Source organism: Podarcis tiliguerta, assembly GCF_965153285.1.
Source record: "Podarcis tiliguerta genome assembly, chromosome: 16".
NCBI classification, from domain to species: Eukaryota; Metazoa; Chordata; class Lepidosauria; order Squamata; family Lacertidae; genus Podarcis; species Podarcis tiliguerta.
Window position 1 is genome coordinate 9,446,645 of NC_139549.1, and position 26,793 is coordinate 9,473,437.

The 26,793-nt window shown below is 52.9% G+C and overlaps 1 protein-coding gene across 5 annotated transcripts in view; it reads right to left on the reverse strand.

The window, feature by feature from the left end:
- Positions 1-26,793, reverse strand: part of SHC1 (SHC adaptor protein 1) — a 47,907-nt gene that overhangs the window by 15,605 nt on the left and 5,509 nt on the right. For 2 of the 5 annotated variants that reach the window (XM_083416599.1, XM_083416600.1), the window contains exons 2-4: positions 10,928-11,089; positions 4,082-4,152; positions 973-1,036 (exon numbers count right to left, since the gene is read on the reverse strand). In XM_083416599.1, the coding sequence (XP_083272725.1) occupies positions 973-1,036; positions 4,082-4,152; positions 10,928-11,086 (294 nt within the window). In that variant the 5' untranslated portion in view covers positions 11,087-11,089. Of the gene's footprint in view, positions 1-972; positions 1,037-4,081; positions 4,153-10,927; positions 11,612-20,320; positions 20,375-24,693; positions 24,780-26,793 lie in introns of those variants that run through there. The other 3 variants (XM_083416598.1, XM_083416597.1, XM_083416596.1) reach the window with 3 other exon arrangements.

Sequence of the window (26,793 nt, forward strand, 5' to 3'; positions counted from 1 at the left end):
CCCCCACTTCTGGAAAATAGTGATAGGTTAAAAGAACAGACATTTTTACAAGTTGAACCCTTGAATATGTGAAATATTGTAGGGTGCTCTCAGAATCATACCCTGATAGACTTGAGCAGTTATAACTCTCTCTCTCTCTCTCTCTCTCTCTCTCTCTCTGCTGCAGTATACTATATCCATGCACTGCACTGAAAGGAGAGTGGATTACCACTGGATTACCGCGGAAGGCTGTCTTGCGTGAGGAATCCAATTTGTAGCTGCACACAAGGCAACGTACAGTCTGGCAAGATTTTATTAAAGCTTTTTCCTGATACGGTTAAGATAAAGGAAACTAATCCAAATAAAAATTTAAAAAGCAGAGAAAGAGAAAATGCAGCGTTCTCTCTCAAAAGTAGCTCTCAACCCTTGTCTCACACAGAAAGTGGTGGACCGTCCCAGCTCTCACCTGGGAACTTTCCTTTTTCTTTTATTTTGCCTTACCTGCCAATTCCCAGAGTGGTTTAACAATCAATCCGGTTTCCTAGGGACCTCTGGGAACTGGAGCTCTGGGAGAGGAAGAGGGAAACTTCCTAACAACTCTCGGCACCCGTAATGAGCTGTAGCTCCCAGAATACAGTGGTACCTCAGTTTAAGAACAGTCCTGTTTACGAACGATTTGCTTTACGAACTCCGCAAAACCGGAAGCAGCGTCCTGGTTTGCGAACTTTACCTCAGCCTCAGAACGGAAGCCGCATGGTGGAAGGGCACCGGCGGCGGGAGGCCTCATTAGGGAAAGCGCGCCTCGGTTTAAGAACGGTTTCGGTTTAAGAATGGACTTCCGGAACGGTTTAAGTTAGTAAACCGAGGTACCACTGTATTTTGGGGGAAAGCCGTGATAGTTTCAAAGTGGCGTCGCAGCTCTTGAGATGTATAGGGTGAATTTTGACAGAGAGCCAAAGAGAAAAACAAGGAAGTTTTCTCTGTCCACCTCACCTTTCTCCTGCGAACGGCTCCCTTGGCACCAGGCACAGCTTCACAGACTAGGCCAATAGCCTCCCTGGAGGAAGAGGAGAGAAATGAGAGACGGGTGTATAGAATCTTAGAATTGTGGAGCTGGAAGGGACCCGGAGGCTCAACTGCAATGCAGGAATCTCAAGAATGTACTGGCAAAAAGTGGCAGACGAGCTCACCTGAAACCCTCGCCCATTTTCTTTCATTGAACTGCCCTGTCGGGACAGGACAAAGACCTGCCATCATGTCAAGCAGCCTCTTTTCCCAGCGTGGGCCACCCACCCTGACTTCTTTGGAAGAAGGGCGGTATATAAATTAAATAAATAAGAGGGTGTTGGACTAGATGGGCTGCTGGCATTCACCCACAAGAGCTCTTCCCAGGTTCTTAGGACTCTCTACCTTTGTCGTATTGTTATGTCAGGTGTGCACTGGCTCAACCGATCGCTCCCGGTGCAGAAGCACTGTGGAATTGCCCACCGTTAAGTGAGGGCACATGGGACACGGGTGGCGCTGTGGGTTAAACCACAGAGCCTAGGGCTTGCTGATCAGAAGGTTGACGGTTCAAATCCCCGCGACGGGGTGAGCTCCCGTTGCTCGGTCCCTGCTCCTGCCAACCTAGCAGTTCAAAAGCACATCAAAGTGCAAGTAGATAAATAGGTACCATTCAGGTGGGAAGGTAAACGGCGTTTCCGTGCGCTGCTCTGGTTCGCCAGAAGCGGCTTAGTCATGCTGGCCACATGACCCGGAAGCTGTACGCCGGCTCCCTCGGCCAGTAAAGCGAGATGAGCGCCGCAACCCCAGAGTCGGCCACGACTGGACCTAATGGTCAGGGGTCCCTTCACCTTCAAGTGAGGGCACCTCTGGACGAGACGCGGCCCTGTCACTGCTCTGCTTCCTTCGCCCAGCAGGCTAAGTTGCCAGCCACCCGAGAGTCAAGAGGTTTCTAAACACACACGCACTCGCACGCCACACATCCGCCGGTCACCCTTCCACGCAAGCGAGAGCTCAAGGACGCCTTCCGGGCAGGAAAGAAAACCCAGAGAGGATTCAAAGTAAGGCGGATGGGGGGGCGTGGCCTGGCGAGGGGTGTGTGGTCCCGAGGGCCGGCTAAAGAGCCACATGTGGCCCCTGCAGGCAGCCCGTGCACACACAAACACACACAGTGTGTTTGTGTTTGGTTTGTGTGTGTTTGTGAGTCTCCCGGCTCCTTGGTAGCAGAGCAAGGATGGAAGAGGACGTGGGGGAAGAAATCGAGCGAGAGCTGTTAATATTTGATGATGCTGTATAAACGCTTCCTGTCTTTAGCGGATTAATTTTTTTTATTATTTAAAAAAAAAAAAAAAGCAACGCCGGCCGCTGATGGCAGGCTTGGGGCCTGGCTGCTGAAGCCTTTCCATCTCCTGCTGGCTGCTCCCTCCGGTCACCTTTTTCCAGACCCTACGTCTGCCCGGTAATGGACAGGCTTACAGTGCAAACACACACACACACGCCTCTCTGCTCCCCCTCCAGCTCAGCTTTAACTATTTCCTGCTGCTGCTAAGGATATGAGCTGGAGCAGCCGGCCTCTCTGCTGGCCTCTGCAGCCAGTTTTGGCCTCCCAAGGCCAGAGTGGCTGGGGCAAGCCAATCAAGTGGGCGGAGTACAAATAATAAAATTATTATTAATATTATTATTGAGTCTCAGGCATTATAGGCTCGGTTCTTGGGATTTAATTAACAGGGGTTAATTAAACCCCTGATGCAGATGCACCACGGAATGACTTGGAAGCATCTCGTCCAGAGACACAACAAGTAGCCTCCTTTAATGGTGGGCGACTCTACAGCATTTCTGCACTGGGACAACAGGTTGAGCCGATGAAAAGGCATAACAGAATGATTTGGCCCCCAGCAAAGCCTGGTTGGAAGGACCGTGTCCCATCCAGAGGCACAACAGGCAGCCTCCCCGGACGGTGGGTAATTCCACAGTGTTTCTGCGTTGGGAGTGACTGGTTGAGCCTATACACAGCCGATGCAGAGGTGCCACAAAATCGGCTCCCCAACAGGTGCAGGTTGGCAGGAGGAAACCCGGGGCAGGAACTCATCCGGAGATACAACAGGCAGCCTCCTCTGAGGGCAGGAAAGACTATCGGATCACACCGTCAAGCTAAATGACCTCCACCAAGAAAATGCACATTGGAAGGAGGCGAATGCAAAGCAGCAACTCATGTAGAGACACATGAGACAAGCCTCATGCAGAGACATGTGTCTTGATCGTCTCAATGCTCCCTATGCAGCCATACCAGTACGGTGCAGAGGTGCGGCAGAATTCTGCACACACACAGAGGCAGATACGGAAAGGAAGTAAGCCCAGAGCAGCAACTCGCACAGAGACACAATGGGACACACCTTCTCAAAGGTTACAGCGTTTCTGCTTTAGGAGTTAGTGAGTGACAGGAGCGAGGCAGCAGTCAATCACCCAAGCGAGTTGGAGTTAACTCTTTATTAGCAAAAAACCAGTGTCTGAATAGGAGTGTCGGACTTAATGAGAACAGCAACTCCTCTTGCCCCCATGAAGCAGCTGCAGAGACTGAAGGTTCCCGCCTTCTCACAGCTGCCTAAGCCCCCTCCTTCCCAGGGCTTTTCCCCCAAGCAATCGGAGACTGAGCGCCTGCGTGCAGCCAACCTCTGCTCCGCCTTTTTCATGCCTCTTCTGGTTCTGGGAGACAAGTGGGGAAGGGAGCTTGTTGGGAGAGACACCTGTGACTCTTCACCAGCCTGACTTATCTCCGCCTCTTGGCCTCCCTCATCCCACTCTCCTGCCTCCGATTCTGGACTGCTCTCTGCCACCGACTCTCCCAGCTCACTAAACCCTGTGACCTCTTCCTCTTCTGACACCTCCTCTTGCTAGTCTTCCCCCTCTGACCACTTGCATCGTCGCCCCACCACCAATCCCAGGGCTCTGAGCCTTCTTCCTTCTTCAGCTCATTCCTCTGCGTCCAACCAGTCGGTGACCCTGAGTGATTGACTGAAGCCTGTGTGGCGGCACAACATAACTATCCCGTCCGACCTCCCCTGCCCCCCCACCCCAGTCTCCGGATGACTGCGCAGCTCACCTTGTGACTTGAGTCCTCGTGTTGAAGTCGAGAGCCCGCATGGATTGGAGAACTTCCACACAGCCCATGTACTGATGGGAGAAGGAAGAATGGGAGAGCCTGTTAGGTCCCAAAGTCCCCTCTGTTCTCATTCACCCTCATCCCCATCATCCAGATATTATGGATCAATTCTTCCACCTCCACCCTGCTCACCTCCCCTTTTTTTCCTAGGGGAACAAGAGGACAGGTAGGGGCCCTGGAAGACTTCCAAGCTGCAGTGTTATCCTTATTAGTCATCACCACCATCACTGAATTTATTTTCTGACCTCCGCCAGCAGGTCCCAGGGAGGGCGACGACGATTTAAAGCCAAATGCAGCTGCAGGAATAGGGCGATGGGCCTTGGAAATCTCAGGGGTCAAAGGCTGTATAGTGGAAATGCCAGAGGCTTGCTCCTCTGCAGGGAGGGAATTCTAGAACTTAGGGGGGCTGCCACAGAGAAGGCCCAGTTCCAGGCCACCTCCTATCGTACAGCGAGCCAGCAGTAAATCACACCAAAATTGGAGCTCACTCTTTTAGTAAAACCACAGTCTTTACTGGCTGACAGTCAGGCCTAGTGAGCACAGCAGCTTATCCCTGGTCGGTCTTCCCCCCATGAATCTTTTCTCCTCCTATTTGGGGACTTCCCTGGCTTTTTTCTAGCCCACGTAGGACCAGTCTGGATAGTTGGCCTTGGTGAAGATTTGACGTTTTCATCCCCAAAAAGTTTTTGATTTGAGTTTCTACTGAAATGAGGCTGCATTTTAATGTTGTATTTTAATCTTGTTTTTAAGTTGCATTTTAATCAATTGGTTTTTATACCTGGTGTTAGCCGCCCTGAGCCCGGTCCTGGCTGGGGAGGGCGGGGTATAAATAAAACTTATTATTATTATTAATTGCCCAGACTGAAAGTCCCTGTCTCCCCCCAGCTGCCTAAGCCCCCTTCTCTTCAGGGATTTCCCCAAGCAATCAGAAACTGTGCCTGCATGCAGCCTGCCACCGCTCTGCCCTTTTCATGCCTCTTCTGGTTCTGGGAGACCAGGCGGGAGGGGAGCTGGTCGCAGCAGGAGGGGGAGACACCCGTGACTCCTCACCAACCCGACTCATCTCTGAAGTGGGTGGAGGAACGGATGCGAATTGTACCTCTGTGCAGTGAGCTAGTTTCTACACCCAGAGAAACAAACACACACACTCTGTATCCTTCATCTGGATAAAGCAAACCCAGCTCCCACGACCTCACACACACAGCACAGCAGTGGCGTTTCCAGCTGGTTAGCAACACAGGAAGCTGCCTTGGACCATTGGGTCCATCCATCTAGTATTGTCTGCACTGTCCGGCAGCAGCAGTCCGGGGTTTCAGAAAAGGAGTCTCTCCCAGCCCTACCTGGGACCTTCTGGACGCAAGGCAGGTGCTCTGCCGACCGAGCCGCAGCCTTTCTGTTGCTGCTCGTGGAACAGGAGAGATCCGTTGGCACAATCGCCAGCTGGGCTGAAGAACCGACAGCAAGGAGGGCGGAAGGGGCAAGCAGCTGGCACAGGATGTGCCACTGGGCACCTGCCAAGCCGGCTGTGCACGGTGGGAAGACACAAAGACTTCAGCGACGCCAGCAAGGCGAGGCGAGGCTACCAGTATGAGTCAGAGAAGGGGAACGCTCTCAGGGCACTGTTCGTCTTCCAATCCTCTGCCACCCTCCCGGGCGCTCAGAGGCAGCAAACTTGTCCTCTTGCCGAGTCTCCACCCTACGGAGTAGGTTAAGCCAAGGACGCTTAAGGCTCGGTCTCTGTAGCGGAGCGGCGATTCGGAAATCAGGACGCTGCCTTGCGCCGAGTCAGATCAGATGTTCATCCAGCTCAATACTGTCTACCCTGACTGGCAGCAGCTCTCCAGGGTTTCAGGCAGAGGGGGACATAGCCAGCCCTACTTGGAGACGCCGGGGATCAAGCCTTCTGCAAGCAAAGCAGATGCTCTGCCCCTGGGCTATGGCCTTCCTTAAAAATAACTGTAAGATTCCAGTCCTCATGATGCTGAATCGACAGGAACACATTGGTCCATCGAGCTCAGCACTGTCAGCACTGACTGACAGCGGCTCTCCATGGTTTCAGACAAGGCACCTTTGCCAGCCCGGTGTGGGGATGGCAAGAATTAAACATGGGACATTCTGCAAGCCAAGCAGGTGTCCTGCCACCAAGCCGCAGCTGCCTCCAAGACATCAGTCTCCAAACGGACCCTGGAGATCACAGCAGGACGCAGGCAAGGAGCATGAAAGGAGGCGTTCCCCTGGGTGGGTTGCAGGGGTTTGCGTGTGAATTTGTTTCCGCATAAATCCAAAAGGATATAAGGGCAGGGGGAGGAAAAGGAGGGGGGTGTTGGAAAACCGGCCCCCTTCCTGTGTTGTACCAGCAATGGTGGTCGAGAAAACATGGACTGGAGACCCGGATCTGGACTCTAGTCCTCCTACCGCTCACCTTCTCCCGTTAAGGGTACAACCAATCGTTCTCTGTACAGAGTCGGCACTGGGGCACCGAGGGCAAAGACACTCACAGTGGCACGGCTGTGTGCCCCTCACCAGACAAAGGTTTCAGTGAGGCTCAAGTCCAGGGCTGGGGGAAAGGTGCAGTGTGGCGTCAGAGGTTAAAAGGAGTTTGGGTAGCAGCAGGACATCTGCTCTGTATGTAGAAGGTGTATCGGGTTCAATCCTCAGCATCTCCAGGTAGGGCTGGGGAAATACCGTGGAGAGCTGCTGCCGGTCAGTGTAGACAATCCAGAGTGAGATGGACAAACTTGCTATAAGGCTGCCTCCTATGTTCCTATTGAATCAGAAACATGAGGACTAGAATCTTGGCTTATTTTCAGGGAAAGGGCAACAGCTCAGTGGTAAAGCATCTGCTTCGCTTGCAGAATGTCTCAAGTTCAATCCCCAACGGCACCTCCGGGTAGGACTGGGGAAAATACCCCTGCCTGAAACCTTGGAGCTGCTGCCAGCCAGTGTGACAATACTGAGCTTGGTGGAGCAATGGTCTGACTCGACAGTTCGGACTCAACTTCAGACCACGCAATGGGGGAACAGCAAGGCATGCACTCTGCACGCCATCAGGGGAATGTTTATTTAGCATTTCTGGTTGTGCTTTACACGCAAGGCAGCCTGTTCCGTTCACCAGAGCTGGGCCAAACACCAGCCAGACATTGTGATATAGTGATACACCGCAGCGTTGCAAAGCGGTGGGAGGAACAAGCTGCGTTGGGCCCGGCCCCACGAGGCACCAAGGCAAAACCGCCTCAACTTCCTCGGCGGCAGCAGCGACATTATCAGCCTTGTAGGGCTCGTTCCTCCACATGCAAGGTGCTGGCAGGAGTCCCTCCACCACCAGCACCCAGCGCGCTGAGGGAAAAACGGGCTCCATCAGCCGCAGCACCTTGCAGCTTATTCCTCCCTCGGTTTGAGGGCCATAGCGCAATGGAGCCTTCACCTGGTGGTATATTGTGGGTGAAAGTACTGTTCTTGGGGACCAGGGGGCGGGCTGGTGGGAGGACTCCCTGGTACTGAATGGGGTAACTGTGCCCCTGACGGACCGGATGCACAGCCTGAGAGTCATTTTGGACTCACAGCTGTCCATGGAGGCGCAGGTCAATTCTGTGGCCAGGGCAGCTGTCTACCAGCTCCACCTGGTACGCAGGCTGAGACCCTACCTGCCAGCAGACTATCTCACCAGAGTGCTGCATGCTCTAGCTATCTCCCGCTTGGACTACTGCAATGCGCTCTATGTGGGGCTACCTTTGAAGGTGACCAGGAAACTACAACTAATCCAGAATGTGGCAGGTAGACTGGTGACTGGGAGTGGCCACTGAGACCATATAACACCGGTCTTGAAAGACCTACGTTGGCTCCCAGTACGTTTCCGAGCACAATTCAAAGTGTTGGTATTGACCTTTAAAGCCCTAAATGGCCTTGGACCAGTATACCTGAAGGAGCATCTCCACCCCCATCATTCTGCCCGCATGCTGAGGTCCAGTGCCGAGGGCCTTCTGGCGGTTCCCTCATTGCGAGAAGCAAAGCTACAGGGAACCAGGCAGAGGGGCTTTTCGGTAGTGGCGCCCGCCCTTGTGGAACGCCCTCCCACCAGATGTCAAAGAGATAAACAACTACCTGACATTTAGAAGACATCTGAAGGCAGCCCTGTTCAGGGAAGTTTTTAATGTGTGACATTTTGATGTATTTTTCATCTTTGTTGGAAGCCGCCCAGAGTGGCTGGGGAAGCCCAGCCAGATGGGCAAGGTACAAATAATAAATTATTATTATTATTACTACAGTGCTCAGACCCTCAAACCAGTCCTGGGCGATGTGTCAAGACATCACCAAAACCTACCATTTACCTGGGGCAGGTGGGTGGAACGACCTTCCTGCCAGATAATCTCAGCTCCCAAGCAGCCTGTGGGCAGTGCGAAGATGCAAAGGCCTCCTCTGGCGCACACCTGGACCAGCAGCAATGGGCTGACCAATCCCTGGACTCCGCCAAACCACAGAGGGATGCCCCAGCCTCCCAAAGCAGAGATCTGGGGCTGGCGGTCATCACAGCCAGAGGCTTGGAAGGGGGGCAGGGGAAGTGGAAGAGGAATGCTGGCCGACTCGATGCGCCTGGCGCATGTGCGCTGTGGCCCGGGGGGTGGACGCTCGGGCGCACGCTTGTCAGAAGCAATCATGTGGCAGAGCAGAAGACCCGGGACAGATGCCTGCCGGGGAGGCCACACTGTCGCAGCTATGCTGGGTGGGCCTGGCTGGCTGGCTGGCAGCCTCTGTGGGGAGAAAAGGGCCAAAGGGTCTGTGTGTCCCCCCCCCCCATTTCTGCACAAAGAGGCCAGAGTAAGATGTGGCCCCTGCTCAGGATTCTCTGCAGCGTTGCCTTTCTTGGGAAACGGGGAGGAGGGCTGAAGGGAACAGCAGGAACTCTCCTCAGTGGCCTTTTCAACAGCTCCCGTCTCAAAATGACAAGTTAAGATAGGAAGCTGCCTCATACAGAGACTTAGGTCACTGGTTCATCTGGCTCAATGCTGTCTACACTGGCTGGCAGCAGTTCTCTGGGGTTTCAGGCAGGGGATATTCTACCTGGAGATGCTGGTAACTGAGACCATCCGTGTGTGAGGCATGTGCTCCGTGTTCGAAATTATCCAGGCGCATTTTGCACCTGGCTTTCAACCACTTGTGACCAAGTGAAGATGCCTGGATGGTGCCTGACATCTGTAAATCCTTGGATCTGGACTGTTTTCGCACACTAGCACCCCATCCTGTAGAATTCTATCCGTTATATTTTATCTGTACAATCGGAATGAATTTCTGGAACCAAAATGCTTTTTCTGTGCAGCCTGAGCAGCAGCAGCAGTCACCATTAAGAAAAAGAGGCCAATATACATGTGGACTGTCCCCGGGTCAAGCGACTTTTCTTCTTCAAGTTCTCAAAGCTCTTAAGTGAGCTCAGGGTTGACATCTGAACTAGCTAGATGCTAAGCTGAGAATCAATCACAGTCAGTCAATCATCTGAAAAGCAAGACTTTAGACCCGTCTTGCCCCAAAATGGCAACTAGACGTCATGTTTTGGCGACTGCAAGCTTGGTTTAAGGAGCCATTTGTTGTCCAGCTTGTATGTCTGAGTTTCTAACGCTGCATGTGCTCCCTCAGTCAAGTTATAGCCTTGGCACTGAAAAGGGACAGGAAGATTCTAGTCCTCATGATTCTACCTGGAGATGCTGGGGATTGATGCAGCAGGTTGCTTTCCTCATAGCAGTGATGCCCTGACCTGCGTTGTATGGATACAGGAAGCTGTCTTAAACAGAGTCAGGCCATCTATCTCTGCATTATCTATACCAACTGGCAGGGGTTTTGGGCAGGGGACATTCCGGGAGACAACCCTTGGGGATTGAATCTGGAACTTTCTGCATGCAAATCAGTGGTTCTACCTTCAAGCCACTGTCCTCCTAGGAACCAGGAAAGATGCGAAGCCGAATTCAAAAGCTGCCTCACACAGAATCACACCATTAGATCATCTAGGTCATTACTGTCTGTGCTGAATGGCAGCAGCTGCTCCCTAGGGCTTCAGAAGGGACAGTCCCGTCCCCCCCCAGCCCTACCCAGAGATGCCATTGGGACCTTCTTTCTCCACGCAGAGTCAATGCTCTGCTGTGGAGCGACAGCCCTCTCCCAACTTATGTAGGTCATGCCCGCCCTCTCTCCACGTGGAAGCACCTACCCTGTTCCCAGCTATGGAAAAGAGGCTTTCTGTGTGCTCTGGAGGGGCGCTGTTTTCTTAGCTCAAGAGGCACTGCCGACACACACACAAACACACAGACGTACTTCAGCAAAATATGTCCCCTGCACATTAGGTCTTGGCAGCTGGAGACCCCCAAGATCAAATCCGAGGCCCTCTCTCAATGGGATCAACTATCCCCCCCACCCCACAGCAACAGAGGGGGGGGGTGAAAGTGGGGAAAGGCAGCTATGGCCAATCAGTGCACCCCAAGTAACACGCTGAACTAGGAAGGGGAGAAAAGCTCTTGACCCACTTTCCCATACCCACCCTGCTAGTTGCCAACCAGCGACTCCATGGTGGGCTGGCCCCTCCACGTGCCACTGGACTCTGACCCCTTTTGATCCCGGCCAGCACAGCCAGATGGGAGTTGGAGTCCAGCCACATCTAGAAGACCACTAGGTTCCCCATCCCTGGCCGAGATACGCGTCCCAACCAATCAGGGTTCCCAGCGATTGGGACTTGCTGCCAGACCGCTGCGCCCACAAATGCCTTGAACTACCTACCGCCCCCCGCGATCGCCGCTCACTTACCCGGACGAGGTAGGAGACTCCGGGGCCCATCACCTTGTCGTCAGGGTGCAGCCAGCCCCGGCTGGGCTTGTTGACGAAGCTGCCGTGCCGTGTCCACTCGTCTCCCCCCAGCTGGCCGCCTTCCACCCGCATCCTCTTGGCGCAGCCCAACTTGTTCATATCCTGGGAATAGAGACCGACAGTCCCCGCTGAGTCCGGGAAGGGAGTCGAGGCAGCGATAGGAGCGAGGGGGGGAGGAGGAGGTGGCGGTGGTGCCGCTGGTGGCGGATGCTCCCCGGAGCTGCCCGCCTCCTTGGAGAAGGCACGGAGGCTGAGCAGAGTGGCCGGGTTGGCGAGCTTCAGGTTGGCCATCTTGGGGAAGAAGGAGCACAGGGTGGTGGGGCTGTCTTCCGACTCGGACGACAGCTCGCCCAGGGGGAGCATGGGGCTGAGCGAGGAGGAGGACAGCGAGCTGGGCAGGGAGGGGGCCGCCACCAGGGGGTCCGTGGGAGAGTCCCCATCGGCCGCCACAGAGCCCTCCTCCAGGGAGGAAAGGGAGTCATTGCGCAGGTGGTTGTATTTGCTCTTTTGCAGCAGATCCATGCCCCAAACCGGTGGAAGAGACGGGACGAAACCAAGGCGCCGGGCGGGGGGGAGAGATGGCGAGGGTGTGCGGGCCTGGCACCAAACTCAGGAGCCCACGAAAGTCAGAACGGATCCGAGCGAGACGACTCCTGTCCGGCCCCCTGTAGGCATGGCTGCGGAGAAGAGAGGTGTTGGCACAAGAAGGGCAGCGGAAGCAGGGACACTGTGCCACAGGTGAAAGACCGTCGTCGTCACAGGGCGCAGACGTTGCTCCGTGCCCCTCGCCCCCTGACAACGCCGCCAGATGACCAGCGACCCTTGGACAGCTTTGCTGCGCTCCAGAGGAAGAGGGAGAGGCCACCGGCTAGTCCCTGAGGCCGGAGCGATGGCCGGGAGGGAGGAGTGGCCGGCACACGCCCTGGAGAGCCGTCACGCCACCTGTGGAACGGCCGCCCTGCCCCGGGGCTGCCTGCCAAAGGTCCTGTCGCGTCCTCTTGGCCACAGGCACCCCACGCCCCGCCACCAGGTCTCACACAGCCCAGGAGAGAGAGAGAGAGGAAAAAAAGACAACTGAGATGCAGAAAGCGGTCGACGACGTCCAGAACGGCGGATGCTCTGGTCTCGGGCCCGCCTGCCGCTCCGCTGAACGGATGCGCGATGTATATAGATGTATTCGAAAAGGAGAAAAATTATTATCCAAGAGCAGGGAGGCCCCGGAGCGCCTTCCAGCTGGGCCCAGCTTGGCAGGGACCGGAGAGGTGGCGCGGCCGCAGGGTCTGCCAGGAACCGAACAAGGCTCCTCTGTGAAGTCACGGGAGCCCACGTGTCAATCAGTGGGCAGACGCCGGCCTGCCTCTCTCGGAGAGATGGAGGTCTGGGAACACGCCGGGAGCCGAAGAGGAGGGGAAACGGGTGGTGGCCCCCCCTGCACCGGGCTGGTCAAAGGGGCAAAGGCGGAATCCGAGTCCCCTTGCTTTCGGGAACCAGCAGGCAGCCCCGATCTGGGCTCTTCCTCCCCACACCTCCTCCTCCCCTCTTCCCGGCTGCAGTCGCTGCTGCTGCTGCTGTTGCTGCTTCCAGAGCAGAGAGACACTAATTGCTACCGCATCCTGCTCGCAATCTCTGCTGGGCTCTAAGTGACTGCGGCTCCCGTTCGGGGGAAGAGGCGGGCGCGGGTGCGGGCGGGTAGGGGGGGTGCGGTGGAATGAGAGAGAGAAAGAGGCCAAGCCCCCACTGCCAATGGTAGGGCAGTGCTGACTCACAAGAGCTTGGCTTCTGCCCCCCCCCCATGTGCGGAAAGGAAGACAAGGCATCTGTATAATAAAATGCGGAGGGAGGGAGGTGGGGCCTTGTGGGGGAAGAGAGCTGGAGCGGCAGCACACAAACACTTGTGAAAATCAAGGTCAGTGGTTGCACAGGGAAGCGAAGGGAGGTTTTTCCGGCAGCTAGGCTGGAGGGGGGGTGGGGTGGGAAGAGCACGGGGGGGGGGGAGAGGGGGGAGGCAGGGCACAGGAAGGAAGAGCAGGGGGTGAAGAGGAGAGAATGGGGACCGGTTGCAGAGCAAGGTGGGTCCTGATCTATTATGGGCCACTACTCATCTGAATCCACACTCCTGACTTGACAACGCCTCTGGTTTTACATGGAGTTCTTTATGGCATAGGGGAACCCACCCTCCCTCTTTCTTAGTTAACGCTTTAGGATATAAAAGTTGACACAACACCCCGCAAGGTAAAGGTACCCCTGCCCGTATGGGCCAGTCTTGCCAGACTCTAGGGTTGTGCGCTCATCTCACTTAAGAGGCCGGGGGCCAGCGCTGTCCGGAGACACTTCCGGGTCACGTGGCCAGCGTGACAAGCTGCATCTGGCGAGCCAGAGCCGCACACGGAAACGCCGTTTACCTTCCCGCTAGTAAGCGGTCCCTATTTATCTACTTGCACTTGGGGGTGCTTTCGAACTGCTAGGTTGGCAGGCGCTGGGACCGAACAGCGGGAGCGCACCCCGCCGCGGGGATTCGAACCGCCGACCTTTCGATCGGCAAGCCCTAGGCGCTGAGGCTTTAACCCACAGCGCCACCTGTGCCACAGCTACCCCGCAAGGTAGGCCACTGTTAATTTCCTTGCACCTGGACAGAGAAAGAGAGAGAGAGAGAGAGAGAGAAGAAAAGGAAGGCTTTGTCCAGGTAATCTGCAAGAAGCAAGATTCGAAAGGAGAGTCAAGCTTCACACACAACTCAGGCTGCCGCCCCACCTAGGCCTACTCAGAAGCAAGTCCCGCCGAATCCAAGGGGGCTTCCTTCCAGATAAAGGCGGGTTCCGCTTGTAGCCTCGGGTCTCTTAGCGCTAGAGCGTTCCCTTCGTCACAACGATTCCAGACACACAAAGCAATTCTCGAAATCACCACTACGAATCCTCACAATAAAAATGGGGAGCAGGATCCGATAACAAGATTAGCTGTTAGACAAAGGTTTGCGAGCTCCTAGGCATTGAAGCCCAGAGTCAAGCTTCACTACTCACAAAACCCACCCACTCTGCCTGCAAATGCATGCTAACCTGCGTTTTTAAAATCCCGGTTTTTAATCCCATAATTAAGCACCGACTTCCCTCAGTCCAGGAGGAAGGTATAAAGCAGCCTTTGCCAAGTTGTTGTTGTTGTTTTGCAGGGTGAAGTTGTAGTGGATGATCCTTTGAGTCCCTTGCAACTTTACAATTCTAGGATTCTCTGAGTTTGTGCCATTCAGATGTTAAGACTACAACTCCCATCAGCCAGCATGGCCTATGATCAACAATACAGTGGTACCTCGGGTTAAGTACTTAATTCGTTCCAGAGGTCCATTCTTAACCTGAAACTGTTCTTAACCTGAAGCATCACTTTAGCTAATGGGGCCTTCTGCTGACGCTGTGCCGCCGGAGCACGACTTCTGTTCTCATCCTGAAACAAAGTTCTTAACCCAAGGTACTATTTCTGGGTTAGCGGAGTCTGTAACCTGAAGCGTAAGTAACCTGAGGTACCACTGTACTGCTATGTATGCAAGAACATCAGGTCAAAGGCCTGCTGGAACCCAGCATTCTGTTCTCACAGGGGCCAATCAGATTCCTCCAGGAAGTCCACAGGCAAGAGCCCTCCTTCCCTCCCTGCCACTCATGGGAACATAAGAAAAGCCCTCCTGGATCAGGCCAGAGGACCTTCTAGCCCAGCCTTCCCAGTGGCCAAACAGATACTCCTAAAGGAAGCCAGCAAGCCGAACCTGAGTGCAACAACCACTATCCCAACTTGCAACGGCCAGCAGCTGGCATTCATATCACTTCTGACCACGGAGGGAGGATGCAGCCATGCTGGCCAGCAGCCACCGAGAGCCTTATCCTCCCTGAATTTGTCTAGTCCTCTAAGATGACGAGCCTGGCTGTCGGATCAGGCCAGTCACAGTGTTAGAAAGACAGATATACACGCTAGGTGCTGGTACAGTGGTGCCCCGCAAGACGAATGCCTCGCAAGACGGAAAACCCGCTAGACGAAAGGGTTTTCTGTTTTCAGAGGTGCTTCGCAGGACAAATTTCTCTATGGGCTTGCTTCGCAAGACGAAAATGTCTTGTGATTCCTGGGGGATTTTTTTTTCGCTCCCCACCCCCTTTTTCTAAGGCACTAAGCTGCTAATAGCCTTTTAGCAGCTAATCCGCTAATCCCTTAAGCCTTTAATAGCCGCTAATAGCCGCTAAACCGCTAATAGCGCTAATCCGCTAATAGGGTTGCTTCGCAAGACAAAAAAACCGCTAGATGAAGAGACTCGCAGAACGAATTAATTTCGTCTTGCGAGGCACCACTGTATTTCGTAAGGGGTCAAAAGCCCAGGTGGAAGAGGAGGCAACGCTTGGGTGAAGTTCACCAAATCGCTGGAGGAACAGATTAAGTCCATTTGGGGGCAAAGCTTGGAACAATTTCTAGTTCATTTCTTACTCTGTGTGTGTGTGTATTTGCATTTGTGTGTGTACGTGTATGTGTATACACACACACACACACACAGTCTTAGCTCGGGTTGAAGTCGCTTCAGATTAAGCCTTTTCGGGTTGTGCTCCACGGCGACCCGGAAGAAATGGAGCACGTTACTTCCAGGTTTCGCCACTCGCGCAGGCGCAGATGCTCAAAATGACGTCACACACATGCGCGGAAGGGGCAAATTGCGACCCACACGCGCGCAGACACGGGTTGCATTCACTTCAGGATGCGAACGGGGCTCCGGAACGGATCCCATTCGCATCCAGAGGTACCACTGTATATATGATTTGGGCCTTTAAGATGAAAGTTCAAAATTGTCAGGAAAAAGAAATTAAACCATTCTTATACCAGTGTGTGTGTGTCTGTGTGTGTTTTAAATTTTTTAAGCCTCTGATCAGGGAGAGGCCAGGGTTCAAGCTGGTGGCTATCCCTGCCTCTTGTGGAAAGGAATTCTGTAGTTTAACAACACGCTGCACAAAGAAGTACTTTATCTGTGCTGAACCATCCAACTTTCAGCTTCATTGGGCATCCCTGAGAGTTTGAGCGTTATAAGAGAGGGAGGAAAAACTTTTGCTCAATTCACTTTCTCCGTGGCATGCATAAATTTAATCACCTTCTGTCTCCTCATCTCTGACTAACGTTACTCCTCTCCCCCCCCCCCGATCATTTTGGTTGCCCCCCCCCCCCGAACGGAACACGAACTGATCCGGTTCGTCCTGCAAAGGGACAAACACGAACTGGGTGGGGGGTGGAAATTCCTTTTCTTTTAAACACGTTGGACTGTGAACTGGAACCAGTTCCTTTAAATAAATAAAAAAGGAAGCTTTCAAGGGGAGAAAGGAGGCAGAGTTTCACCCGTGGGCTCCTTCCTCCGAAAGAAAAAGGGAGGCAGGATCATGAGACCCCAAAGACCTGAAAGAGGGAAGAAGCGGAAGGAGGAGGGAAGGTTAAATAATGCTCTCCCTCCCCAAACAAGGCTAGCGGATGTGCCTCTGGCCTCTCGGCCCCAGTTCAAGGACCCTGGGGGCCAGGGAGGCAGGAAGGCACACCCTGTGCGGGAGGCCCCTCTGGGCCTTGTTCCTATAGGGGCTTTGGGAGGGGGCGGAAAGAGCAGCCATTTCCGCAGCAGCCTGGCCCTTCTAGGTGGTTTCTTGTCCGGGGATAAAGTTTTCCTGGGGAGGGAGTTCTCCTACCATAAGGCTAAGGGAGAAGGGCAAGGACTCAGTGGTTAGAGCACCAGCTCTGGGTGCAGAAAGTCGCAGATTCAATTCTTCAGGGTGCCTCTGCCCAGAACCCCAGAAAGTTGCTACTGTTGAAATCATAGATAGATAGATAGATAGATAGATAAATTTTTATTCATACCCTGCCCTTCCCGGTTCAGAAAACCGGGCTCAGGGGCGGCTAACAACAAATTTAAAACACTTAATTGATGCAACAAAACCAGCATAAAAGACGGTATAAAACGCGAATAACAATCAAAAATCAATTTAGGGGGAAAATCCATCCAATAAACATTAGATGATCACCAGGGCTAGCTGGCTAAATTAGTCCTATTTGGGCCAGCGAGGAGACCAGGGGAGAATTAGCTGTGGGATCCCAGAGCGGGTAATCTTCATAAAAAGGGGAAGGGGAGGGAAGGAAGGGGAATAAAAGATCAGGCTAAGTTGAAAGCCAGGCGGAATAGCTCAGGCCCTGCGGAAGGAAGTTAAATCCTGCAGGGCCCTGGTCTCATGGGACAGAGCATTCCACCAGGTCGGAGCCATCACTGAGAAGGCCCTGGCCTTGGTGGAGGATAATCTGACTTCCTTAGGGACCGGGACCTCTGCTTTTTCCGAACCATGATGGCTAGGAACTTCTGTTACTAGGAGATAGAGCGCAGCTCGGTGGCAGAGCACCCACTTCGGGTGCAAAAGGTCCTGGGATCCACCCGCAAGATCTCCAGGTGGGAAACTTGCCATTTGAAACCCAGTGTAGGCAATAATGAGCGAGACTGAACAGCCAGCGTGGTCCGACTGGTCGACCCGTGGTCTGATCAGAGCGCCGACAGAAATGTTAGCCGGCGGGTTAAAAAATGCAAGGTGGGTGGGAAGGACGGAGGAGGTGGCAGAAAGCAGAGATGTCTTGGAGAGGAGGAAGGAGGCCTTGAAGAAGAGGGAGAACTGGGAGAGAGGCCAAGTCACATATGGGGCTCACATATTCATTCTGGAAACCACCTGCCAAATCTCAGGCAGCAGGATGCTAGTCCCTGTGAAATTCGCACCCAGACATGTCTTCCTTTGTTAAGTGTTCAGGGCTGAGCAGCGATGTTCTCATTTAGCCACAAGGGGGGGTCGCTGCAGCGCAGAGCATTGGAAGCCGGCAAAGAATCAAGGGAGCACTGTTTTTTTTTCTGGTGGTACTGGCCACAGTAAAGGCAGTCAACAACAGCATTACAATTCACCAACAAAACAAAGAGTTGCAAGGGGTGCTCACCGTGCCCCTTAAAGATCACATGCAGTAATAATTTGGGGTTTACTTGCAAAGCCTGCAACCCGTTTGCACAAACTTTGCAACCCACTTTCAGTTTGTGACTGGGTTAGGGCCTTTGCCCCAATTACCGGTATAAATTTCCATTTCGTTTCTGCCCCAGTTATAAATTTCCATTTCGTTTCTGTGCTATTAGGTCAAGATAACATGCACGGAGCATCAGAAAGGTCACAGGCTCCCGCCTCCCTAGATTCATGCCTTGCCGTCTCCCTTGATAACATGCGCCAGGCACAGGGAACCTTCGAGTGCTGCTGAACTACAACTCCCACCAGCCTAGAAAAGCTTGTATGCTGTCATATCCCCTGATCAGAGGAGGAGCAGAATCAGGCAGGGGGAGGGGACTGTTTCCAGCTTTGGAAGCAGTGTCTGAAATGCGCCGTGAGCAGTGGCGTAGCGTGGGGGGTGCAGGGGGGGCCGGCCGCACCGGGCGCAACATCTGGGGGGGGGCGCTCACACTCGCAGCTCTCTGCCCCTACCTGGCTCACTCACTCTCTCTCACTGCAGTGCTGGCTGTGCGAATCCGAGCCGAGCCGCCGGGTCGCCGCCCACTGTGGAGGGGAGGGTGCCAGGCGTGCGGTGCGGTGTGGAGAGAGAGCGAGGGACTATCTGGGGGAGGGACAGTGCAGCGGGGGGGGGGGGCGCAAATTACTTGCCTTGCCCCGGGTTAGGGGGCGCAAATTACTTGCCTTGCCCCGGGTGCTGACAACCCATGCTACGCCACTGGCCGTGAGCATTTTGCACCTGGCTATTGACCACTTGCGATCAAGGGAAGATGCCTGGGTGCCAGGATGGCGCCTGGTGTCCCCACCATCTGGAGGTGCAAGCCTGGGGATCTGGACTGTTTTCACACACTAATACCCCATCCTGTAGAATTCTATCAGTTATATTTTATCTGCACAATCGGAAAGAATATTGGGAAGCAAAATGCTTTTTCTGTGCAGAATGAGCAGGAGCAATGAAAAACGTTATAATTAATTATTGTAGCTTGGCTTCACTCACCCCACCCCTCTGCCCTGCTCCCAGTTGTGAAAAACATCCCTACGTTATGAATGGTCCATGCCACCATAAAGAAAAAGAGTATATTGTATATTTTTTGTTTTGTATAATTTTGCTATTTCTTTGTCTGCTTTATTTTTGTTTTCTTCTTTGCTTTCCCCCCTAAATGTTCTTTGTGTGCGTGTGTTGATTTTAAACCAATAAAGATTTTTTTTAAAAAAAAACACACACCACAAAACCCAGAATAGGCCAATATATATGTGGACGGTCCCTGAACCAAGGGACTTCTAAGTTCTCTAAGCTCTTAACCGATCTCAAGGTTGTCATCTGAACTGGCCAGATGTTTAAGTGAGAATCAATCACAGTCAGCCAGTCATCTGAAAAATAAGACTTTAGACCTGTCTTGACCCAAAATGGCAACTAGACGTTACGTTTTGATGACTGCAACCTTGGTTTAAGGAGCCATTTAGCACCTAGCTTGTGTATCTGAGTTTCTAACACTGCTTGCAAGTTGCTGCAGGGGACCTACAGCGAGGAAAATCACAGGGCAGGTGTTCCTAGGACCAAGGTGAGACTGTCAAGCTCCCTTGCTATTTCTGAATCCTGTTAACGTAACTCGGTTATAACTATGCAGTGGTGCCCCGCAAGACGAATGCCTCGCAAGACGGAAAACCCGCTAGACGAAAGGGTTTTCCGTTTTTCAATGCGCTTCGCAGGACGAATTTCCCTATGGGCTTGCTTCGCAAGACGAAAATGTCTTGCGAGTCTTGAGATTTTTTTTCGCTCCCCACCCCCTTTTTCTAAGCCGCTAAACCGCTAATAGCCTTTTAGCAGCTAATCCGCTAATCCCTTAAGCCTTTAATAGCCGCTAATCCACCAATAGCGCTAATCCGCTAATAGGGTTGCTTCGCAAGACAAAAAAACCGCTAGACGAAGAGACTCGCGGAACGAATTAATTTCGTCTTGCAAGGCACCACTGTATTATCGAAATGCTGCCATTGTTTTGCAGGCTGTGATATTTGCTGCTGAGTTGTTGCTTTATTATGTTGGTATGAAATTGTTTTTCCAGGGTTGATTTTGAAATGCACCCCTGCTTTCTCTGCTGCAAGCCTTTTCGAGTGTGATTCCTCCCCCCCACCCCACCCCCGTGTGTGGAAAAGCAAATAAAATGAATGAATGAAGAGAGACCACGATCAACGCCACCGGGAAGAGAGGGAAGGGGGGGGGGGACACGGAGGGCTGACCTGCCACCGTAGCAGCCAGCCAGCCAGCCAGCCCTCCACCACACCCAGGAAAGGGAGAGGCAGCCGGCCTTACCGTGTACTCCATCACAGGCAGATGCCGGAAGGCCCCTCTTCTTGGGAATGAGACCTGCGGTTCAGTGACAAAGAAGGAATTAGCCAGGACAGTCCGAGCCATGGCATACAGTGGTGCCTCGCAAGACGAAAAGAATCCGTTCCGTGAGTCTCTTCGTCTAGCGGTTTTTTCGTCTTGCGAAGCAAGCCCATTAGCGGATTAGCGGATTAGCGCTATTAGCGGCTATTAAAGGCTATTAAAGGCTTAAGGGATTAGCGGATTAGCTGCTAAAAGGCTATTAGCAGCTTAGTGCCTTAGAAAAAGGGGGTGGGGAGTGAACCCCCCCCCCCCAGGAATCGCAAGACATTTTCATCTTGCGAAGCAAGCCCATAGAGAAATTCGTCCTGCGAAGCACCTCCAAAACGGAAAACCCTTTCGTCTAGCAGGTTTTCCGTCTTGCGAGGCATTCGTCTTGCGGGGCACCACTGTATGCTGGAAAGCGGGGTGGGGTGGGGTCTGGAAATCAGGGAACATTGGAAACGCTCACATGAAAGAAGCAGGAAACTGCTCTGTGCAGGCTCAGGAGGTTTGGGGGTGTCCATGGGACAGTACAGTGGTACCTCAGGTTAAGTACCGTATTTTTCGCTCTATAAGATGCACCACACCATAAGACGCACCTAGTTTTTGGAGGAGCCAAACAAGAAAAAAAAAATTCTGAATCTCAGAAGCCAGAACAGCAAGAGGGATCGCTGTGCAGTGAAAGCAGCGATCCCTCTTGCTGTTCTGGCTTCTGGGATAGCTGCGCAGCCTGCATTCGCTCCATAAGACGCACACACATTTCCCTTTACTTTTTAGGAGGGAGAAAGTGAGTCTTATAGAGCAAAAAATACGGTACTTAATTCGGTCCTGGAGGTCCGTTCTAAACTGAAAATGTTCTTAACCTGAAGCACCACTTTAGCTACTGGGGCCTCCTGCTGCCGCCGTGCCACCGGAGCACGATTTCTGTTCTCATCCTGAAGCAAAGTTCTTAACCGGAGGTACTATTTCTGGGTTAACGGAGTCTGTAACCTGAAGCGTATGTAGCCGGAGGTACCACTGTATTGCAGAGCAGATGTCATCAGGGAGACGACTCTGCTCCTAACCCTGCTCAAAGCTGCCTTGGAAAGCTCTTTTAAGCCAAAACCCGAAAGGCGGCATTGCTGGGGGTGTATATAAGGAGAGGTTCGTGGGAGAACAGAATGCTGTACGGGTGGCAGATTCAGCTTCCCAGGAAATCTCAACTTCTAACCCCCCCCACCTTACCCCATCCCTTCCTCAAGTGCCTAGTCCTCATGGCCACCTGCTGAAATTTCAGGCGCTAGAGAGGAGCTTCAACAGCTGGACTGAGGCCCCATCCGCATTATACCTTTGAAGCAGCGTCATGTGCCTTTGAACAGTCGCCGTTTCCCCCCAAAGAATCCTGGGAGCTGTAGTTTAAGGGGGCTGAGACCCTATTCCCTCGCATCCCAGAGCTCCCAGAGGAGGAGGGCTAAACCAGAACGGTGGTTCTGCGAGGGGAACAGGGGTCTCCTAAAAACTCTCCGCAGTGTCAGCAACTTTAAGAAACTGCAGCTTCCAGGAAGCTTTGCAGGAAAGCCACGACTTTTTAAAGGGGTAGGATACTGCTTTAAACGTATCGTGCGGACAGCAGCCTTCCCACACAAGATGCTGTTTATCCATGCAGCCCAGAACTGAGTACAGTCATACCTCGGGTTATAGACGCTTCAGGTTATAATAATAATAATAATAATTTATTATTCGTACCCCGCCCATCTGGCTGGGTTTCCCCAGCCACTCTGGGCGGCTTCCACAGAGACCAAAAATACACTAAAATATCACACATTAAAAACTTCCCTGAACAGGGCTGCCTTAAGATGTCTTCTGAATGTCAGGTAGTTGTTTATCGCTTTGACATCTGGTGGGAGGGCGTTCCACAGGGCGGGTGCCACTACTGAGAAGGCCCTCTGCCTGGTTCCCTGTAGCTTTGCTTCTCGCAATGAGGGGAACCGCAATGAGGGGGCGCTGGACCTCAGTGTCCGGGCAGAACGATGGGGGTGGGGACGCTCCTTCAGGTATACTGGACCGAGGCCATTTAGGGCTTTCAAGGTCAACACCAACACTTTGAATTGTGCTCTGAAATGTACTGGTTGTGTGCCGAAGCTGGAAGTACCAAACCCAGAAGTGCCAAATCGCGACCCGCGCATGCGCAGATGCAGCACTGCGGGTTGCGGACGCTGTGGGTTGCATCTACCGTACTCTTGTCAGCCAGTGTCTCAACCAGAGAAGAGGCTTTCAGAGAAGAGGCTACCTGAAGGCAGCCCTGTTCAGTGAAGTTTTTGGTGCGTGTTGTGTTGTGCGTTGCTATTTTTGTTGGGAGCCGCCCAGAGTGGCTGGGGCAACCGAGTCAGATTAGTTAGCGTATAACTAATAAATTGTTACGATTGTGGTTATGAAGGCTGCAATTATAATCTGATAAATGTGATTATTGTATTTGATAAACTAAGCATTTTGGGAAGTTCCTAGCGTACAGTGTGGTACATTTTCTGGCTTTTCAAAATGAATAAAGTGAGTGTATGTGTGTGTTTGCGTGAAACACACACACACACCCCATAGACATTCCCACTGCCTTGGGCTGATATGGTGGCAAAGTCCCCTCCCCAGTAACCTCCAAAGGAAGAATGCAGAGTCCAAGATATGCTTGTGCGGGAGGCAAACAAACAGGATTTGAACTTCCTGGTGTTGCTGGCTGGAAGCAAGCAAGCCTTTCTATCTGGGGCCCTAACCTCGCCCCAGGCATGGAGCCTGGCTGATGGGAGAGATTAGGGCGGGAGGCTACCAGATAAGGGGAGCTCAGAGGAGGAGCAGGAAAAGGCAGCAGGCTAGAGAAAGTCAGCAGTAAACAGGCTGTGATTAATGAGCTGTCTAGTGGGGGGAGCAAGCCAGGGAGGCCTGAAAGCAGGAGGGAAGGCAGAGTCGGTGCTGGCTCCCAACAGCTTATGTAGCTTTTGAGAAAGGGGGGGGTCCATGGATTCGTGGAGCCCACATGTTCAAAGGAAGTCTACCCCAGAATGCCAGTTGCAGGGGGACAAACAGGGGTGAGAGATGTTCGCCCCGTCACATGACTGGGGGGTTTTCATGAAAGCAGAATGCTTGACCAAATGGACTTGCGGCATTAAAGGCAAAGGTAAAAGTACCCCTGCCCGTACGGGCCAGTCTTGACAGACTCTAGGGTTGTGTGCTCATCTCACTCTAGAGGCCGGGGGCCAGCGCTGTCCGAAGACACTTCCGGGTCACGTGGCCAGCGTGACGAAGCTGCTCTGGCGAGCCAGCACCAGCGCAGCACACGGAACGCCGTTTACCTTCCCGCTAGTAAGCGGTCCCTATTTATCTACTTGCACCCGGAGGTGCTTTCGAACTGCTAGGTTGGCAGGTGCTGGGACCGAGCAACGGGAGCGCCGTGGGGATTCGAACCACCAACCATGCGATCGGCAAGTCCTAGGCGCTGAGGCTTTAACCCACAGCGCCACCCGTGTCCCTTTAACTTGCGGCATTAAAAGGAGGGAAAAAACTGCATGAACAATTTGCCCAGGCAAGCAGAGTGGTGTAGCGGTTAGAGTGTCGGACTAGGCCCTGGGAGAGACCAGGGTTCGAATCCTCATGGGGTGTAGCCCTGGCCAGTCACTGCCTCTCAGCCTAGCCTACCTCACAGGGTTGTTGTGTGGGGGTGACCCTCAGGGCCCTTTCCAACTCTACAATTCTATTTTCCTTTGACTGAGGAAGGGGAGAACCATGTCTGGCACACCTGGAGAAGAAGGCCGGATAGAAAATGCAATAAAGAAGAAGTCAGTAGGGAAGTTCTGCTGCCATGGGTTCAAGTCTCGTTGTTGATCACTGCACTCAGAGCAACGAAGGGAAGGGCCGTGGCTCAGTGGCTGAGCTCCAGCATTGCATGCAGAAGGCCTGGATTCAATCCTCGCCATCTCCAAGCAGGGCTGAGAGCAGACACAGCCCCCAAACCCTACACAGTGGTCTAACTCTGCACAAGGCAACTTCCTGTGTTCCTATGGCATATCCCCAGACTCGGGACATTCCAAAGCTTACTTTCTGGTTTAGCGGCATATGTAAACTTTGGCTCGCCAACTCAGCTGCGGAGGTGTCAACCTTTTGCAGAAATAAGGATGTGGGAAACAGCAACCCCACACCCCGGCCTGAGAGTGCCATTGCGGGCTGTGGCTTCTGCAGAGGCCAAGCACACTCCCTTCCGAACGGAGGCCGGCGCAGGGAGACACGGCACTCTCTTTCTCCCTTCCGGCAAAGCCAGGAAGGGAGTTCTTCCTCCGGGACGGCTGACTTACGAAAGGGTGCCGATCCCTCGCACAGACGGATTGGGAACGTTGAGAGCAAATTGTCTTGCTGAAAAGCTGGCCTGGACACACACACACTTTTCTAACCCCCGTCTCAGAAAGCAAGAGCAAGAGAAGAAACTATAGCCCTTCAGGAATCGCTCCTCCTCTTCCAAGAAGAGAGAAAAGGAGGTTTCCCTAACTTAAAACTGCTTCTGGTTCTTCATTTCTCCTCCGCCTCCTTTGCAGGCCACCCTGATTTTACAAGCCCTGAAATCTGAGATAGGAGCCAGCCCTCTCTGGGCAGGAACAAGAAGACAAGCCCCATAACCCAGTCTTAGCTCAGGCATTCCTTTGTTCTCAGAGGTCCCCCAGGTGACCAACCCAACCAGACCATGGAAGGAACTCCCACTGGCCTTGATGTACCTTGTAGAAGGATTGGTCTTTCATTCTTTCACAAAGTTCAGCGGAAGGCAGTTAAAGGACCAGAGAAAAGGGTGCCGCGGATAAAAGCACAGCGGTAAAGAGCTCGTTTTGCACGGAGAAGGTCCCAGGTCCAAGCAACAGAATCTTTACAAAGGGGGAGGAAAGACCTTGTCAAACTCTGGAGAGCTGCTACCAGTCAGGGTAAACAACGCTGAGCTAGACGGACCAATTGGATGCTTGATATAAACCAGACGGACCAATAGTATGCTTCCTATAAACCAGCTGCTCATTCAGAACCATGAGGACTAGGACCCTGCGCTATTTCAAGGAGAAAACCCGTAGCTCGGTGGCAGATCTGATACACACATGGAAGACCCCAGGTTCAGTCCCGGGCATGCAAGGTGGAGAAATAAGCCCTGTCTGAAAACCTGGAGAGCAGCTGGTCAGTGTAGAGAATACTTAGCTAGAAACACCAAGGGGTCTTGACTTGGGGTAAGGTAGGCTTCCCCACGTCCTGTTCCCTTAAAAGTTCAGATTATACAATCGCAGAGTTGGAAGGAACCCCCTGAGGATTCTCTAGTCCAACCCCCTGCAATGCAGGAATATGCAGCTGTCCCATAAGGGGATGGATCCTGCAGCCTTGGTGCTCCAGATGTCGCTGAACTCCAAATCCCATCACCCCTGGAATTTGTAGGCCCACCACCCATCCCTGCCAAGGGTGGAGCCACTGGAGTATTTTGCCTCGACTTCCCATGTGTTGTCCCGCCCTGCCAGGCAGTGGATCTTTTATAAACGATGTGGCATTTTCAGAAAATTTTGAACTGGAAAAGTTTGCCATGCACATATTAGGAAAATTCGATTGAGAGAGTTTTTTCAGTTTGCATCAAAACATTTTCTGATGCCAGCTAGAGCAGGTATGGGGAAACTTTGGGCCTCTGGATGTTGTGGAACTACAATTCCCATCAGCCCCAGCAAGCGTGACCAGTGGCCATGGATTATGAAGCTTGTTGTTCTCAGGCGATTGACAGGAGGGTGGCTCTGCAGGTATGTGCAGAGGTAAAGATCTGATTTGCCAGCTGGACCCAGTTCCCCAGCCCTGCCCTGAAGAGTATGTTCCTTTTACTTTTACAATGCTAAAGTTGTGACGAAGGCCTGTAACTCAGAGGCAAAGCTCCTGCTTTGCATACAGGAGGCCTCGGGTTCAATCCCCGGCATCTCCAGGTAGGGCTGGGAATATCCCTCTGCCTGAAATGATAAATGGTCTGTCTCTGTACAAAGCAGTCACCTCCGTTGAAACTGCCAGCCTCGCCTAACACAGAATCTGCAGCTGGCATCTATCGTTATCAATGGACTTATGAAACAGATAGAATTCCCCAAGAGAAGGCTGGAAAGTTTTCCAGAAAATTTCCTGCCCCATATCCCTGGTCTCTTAGGGTTTTCCTTACAATCTCCCTTTTCCAACCTGGCTGTTTGAGGCAGCGTTCGGAATTAGCTAGGTGCCAGGTGCAAAATGAACCACTTGCGACCAAGTGAAGATGTTTGGGCACTAGGATGGCACCTGACATTTCCACCATTCAGGGATCCTTAGATCTGGACTGTTTTCACACACTAATACCCCAACCTGTAGAATTCCACCAGTTACTGTATTTTTCGCTTTATAAGACAAACAAGACCATAAGACGCACC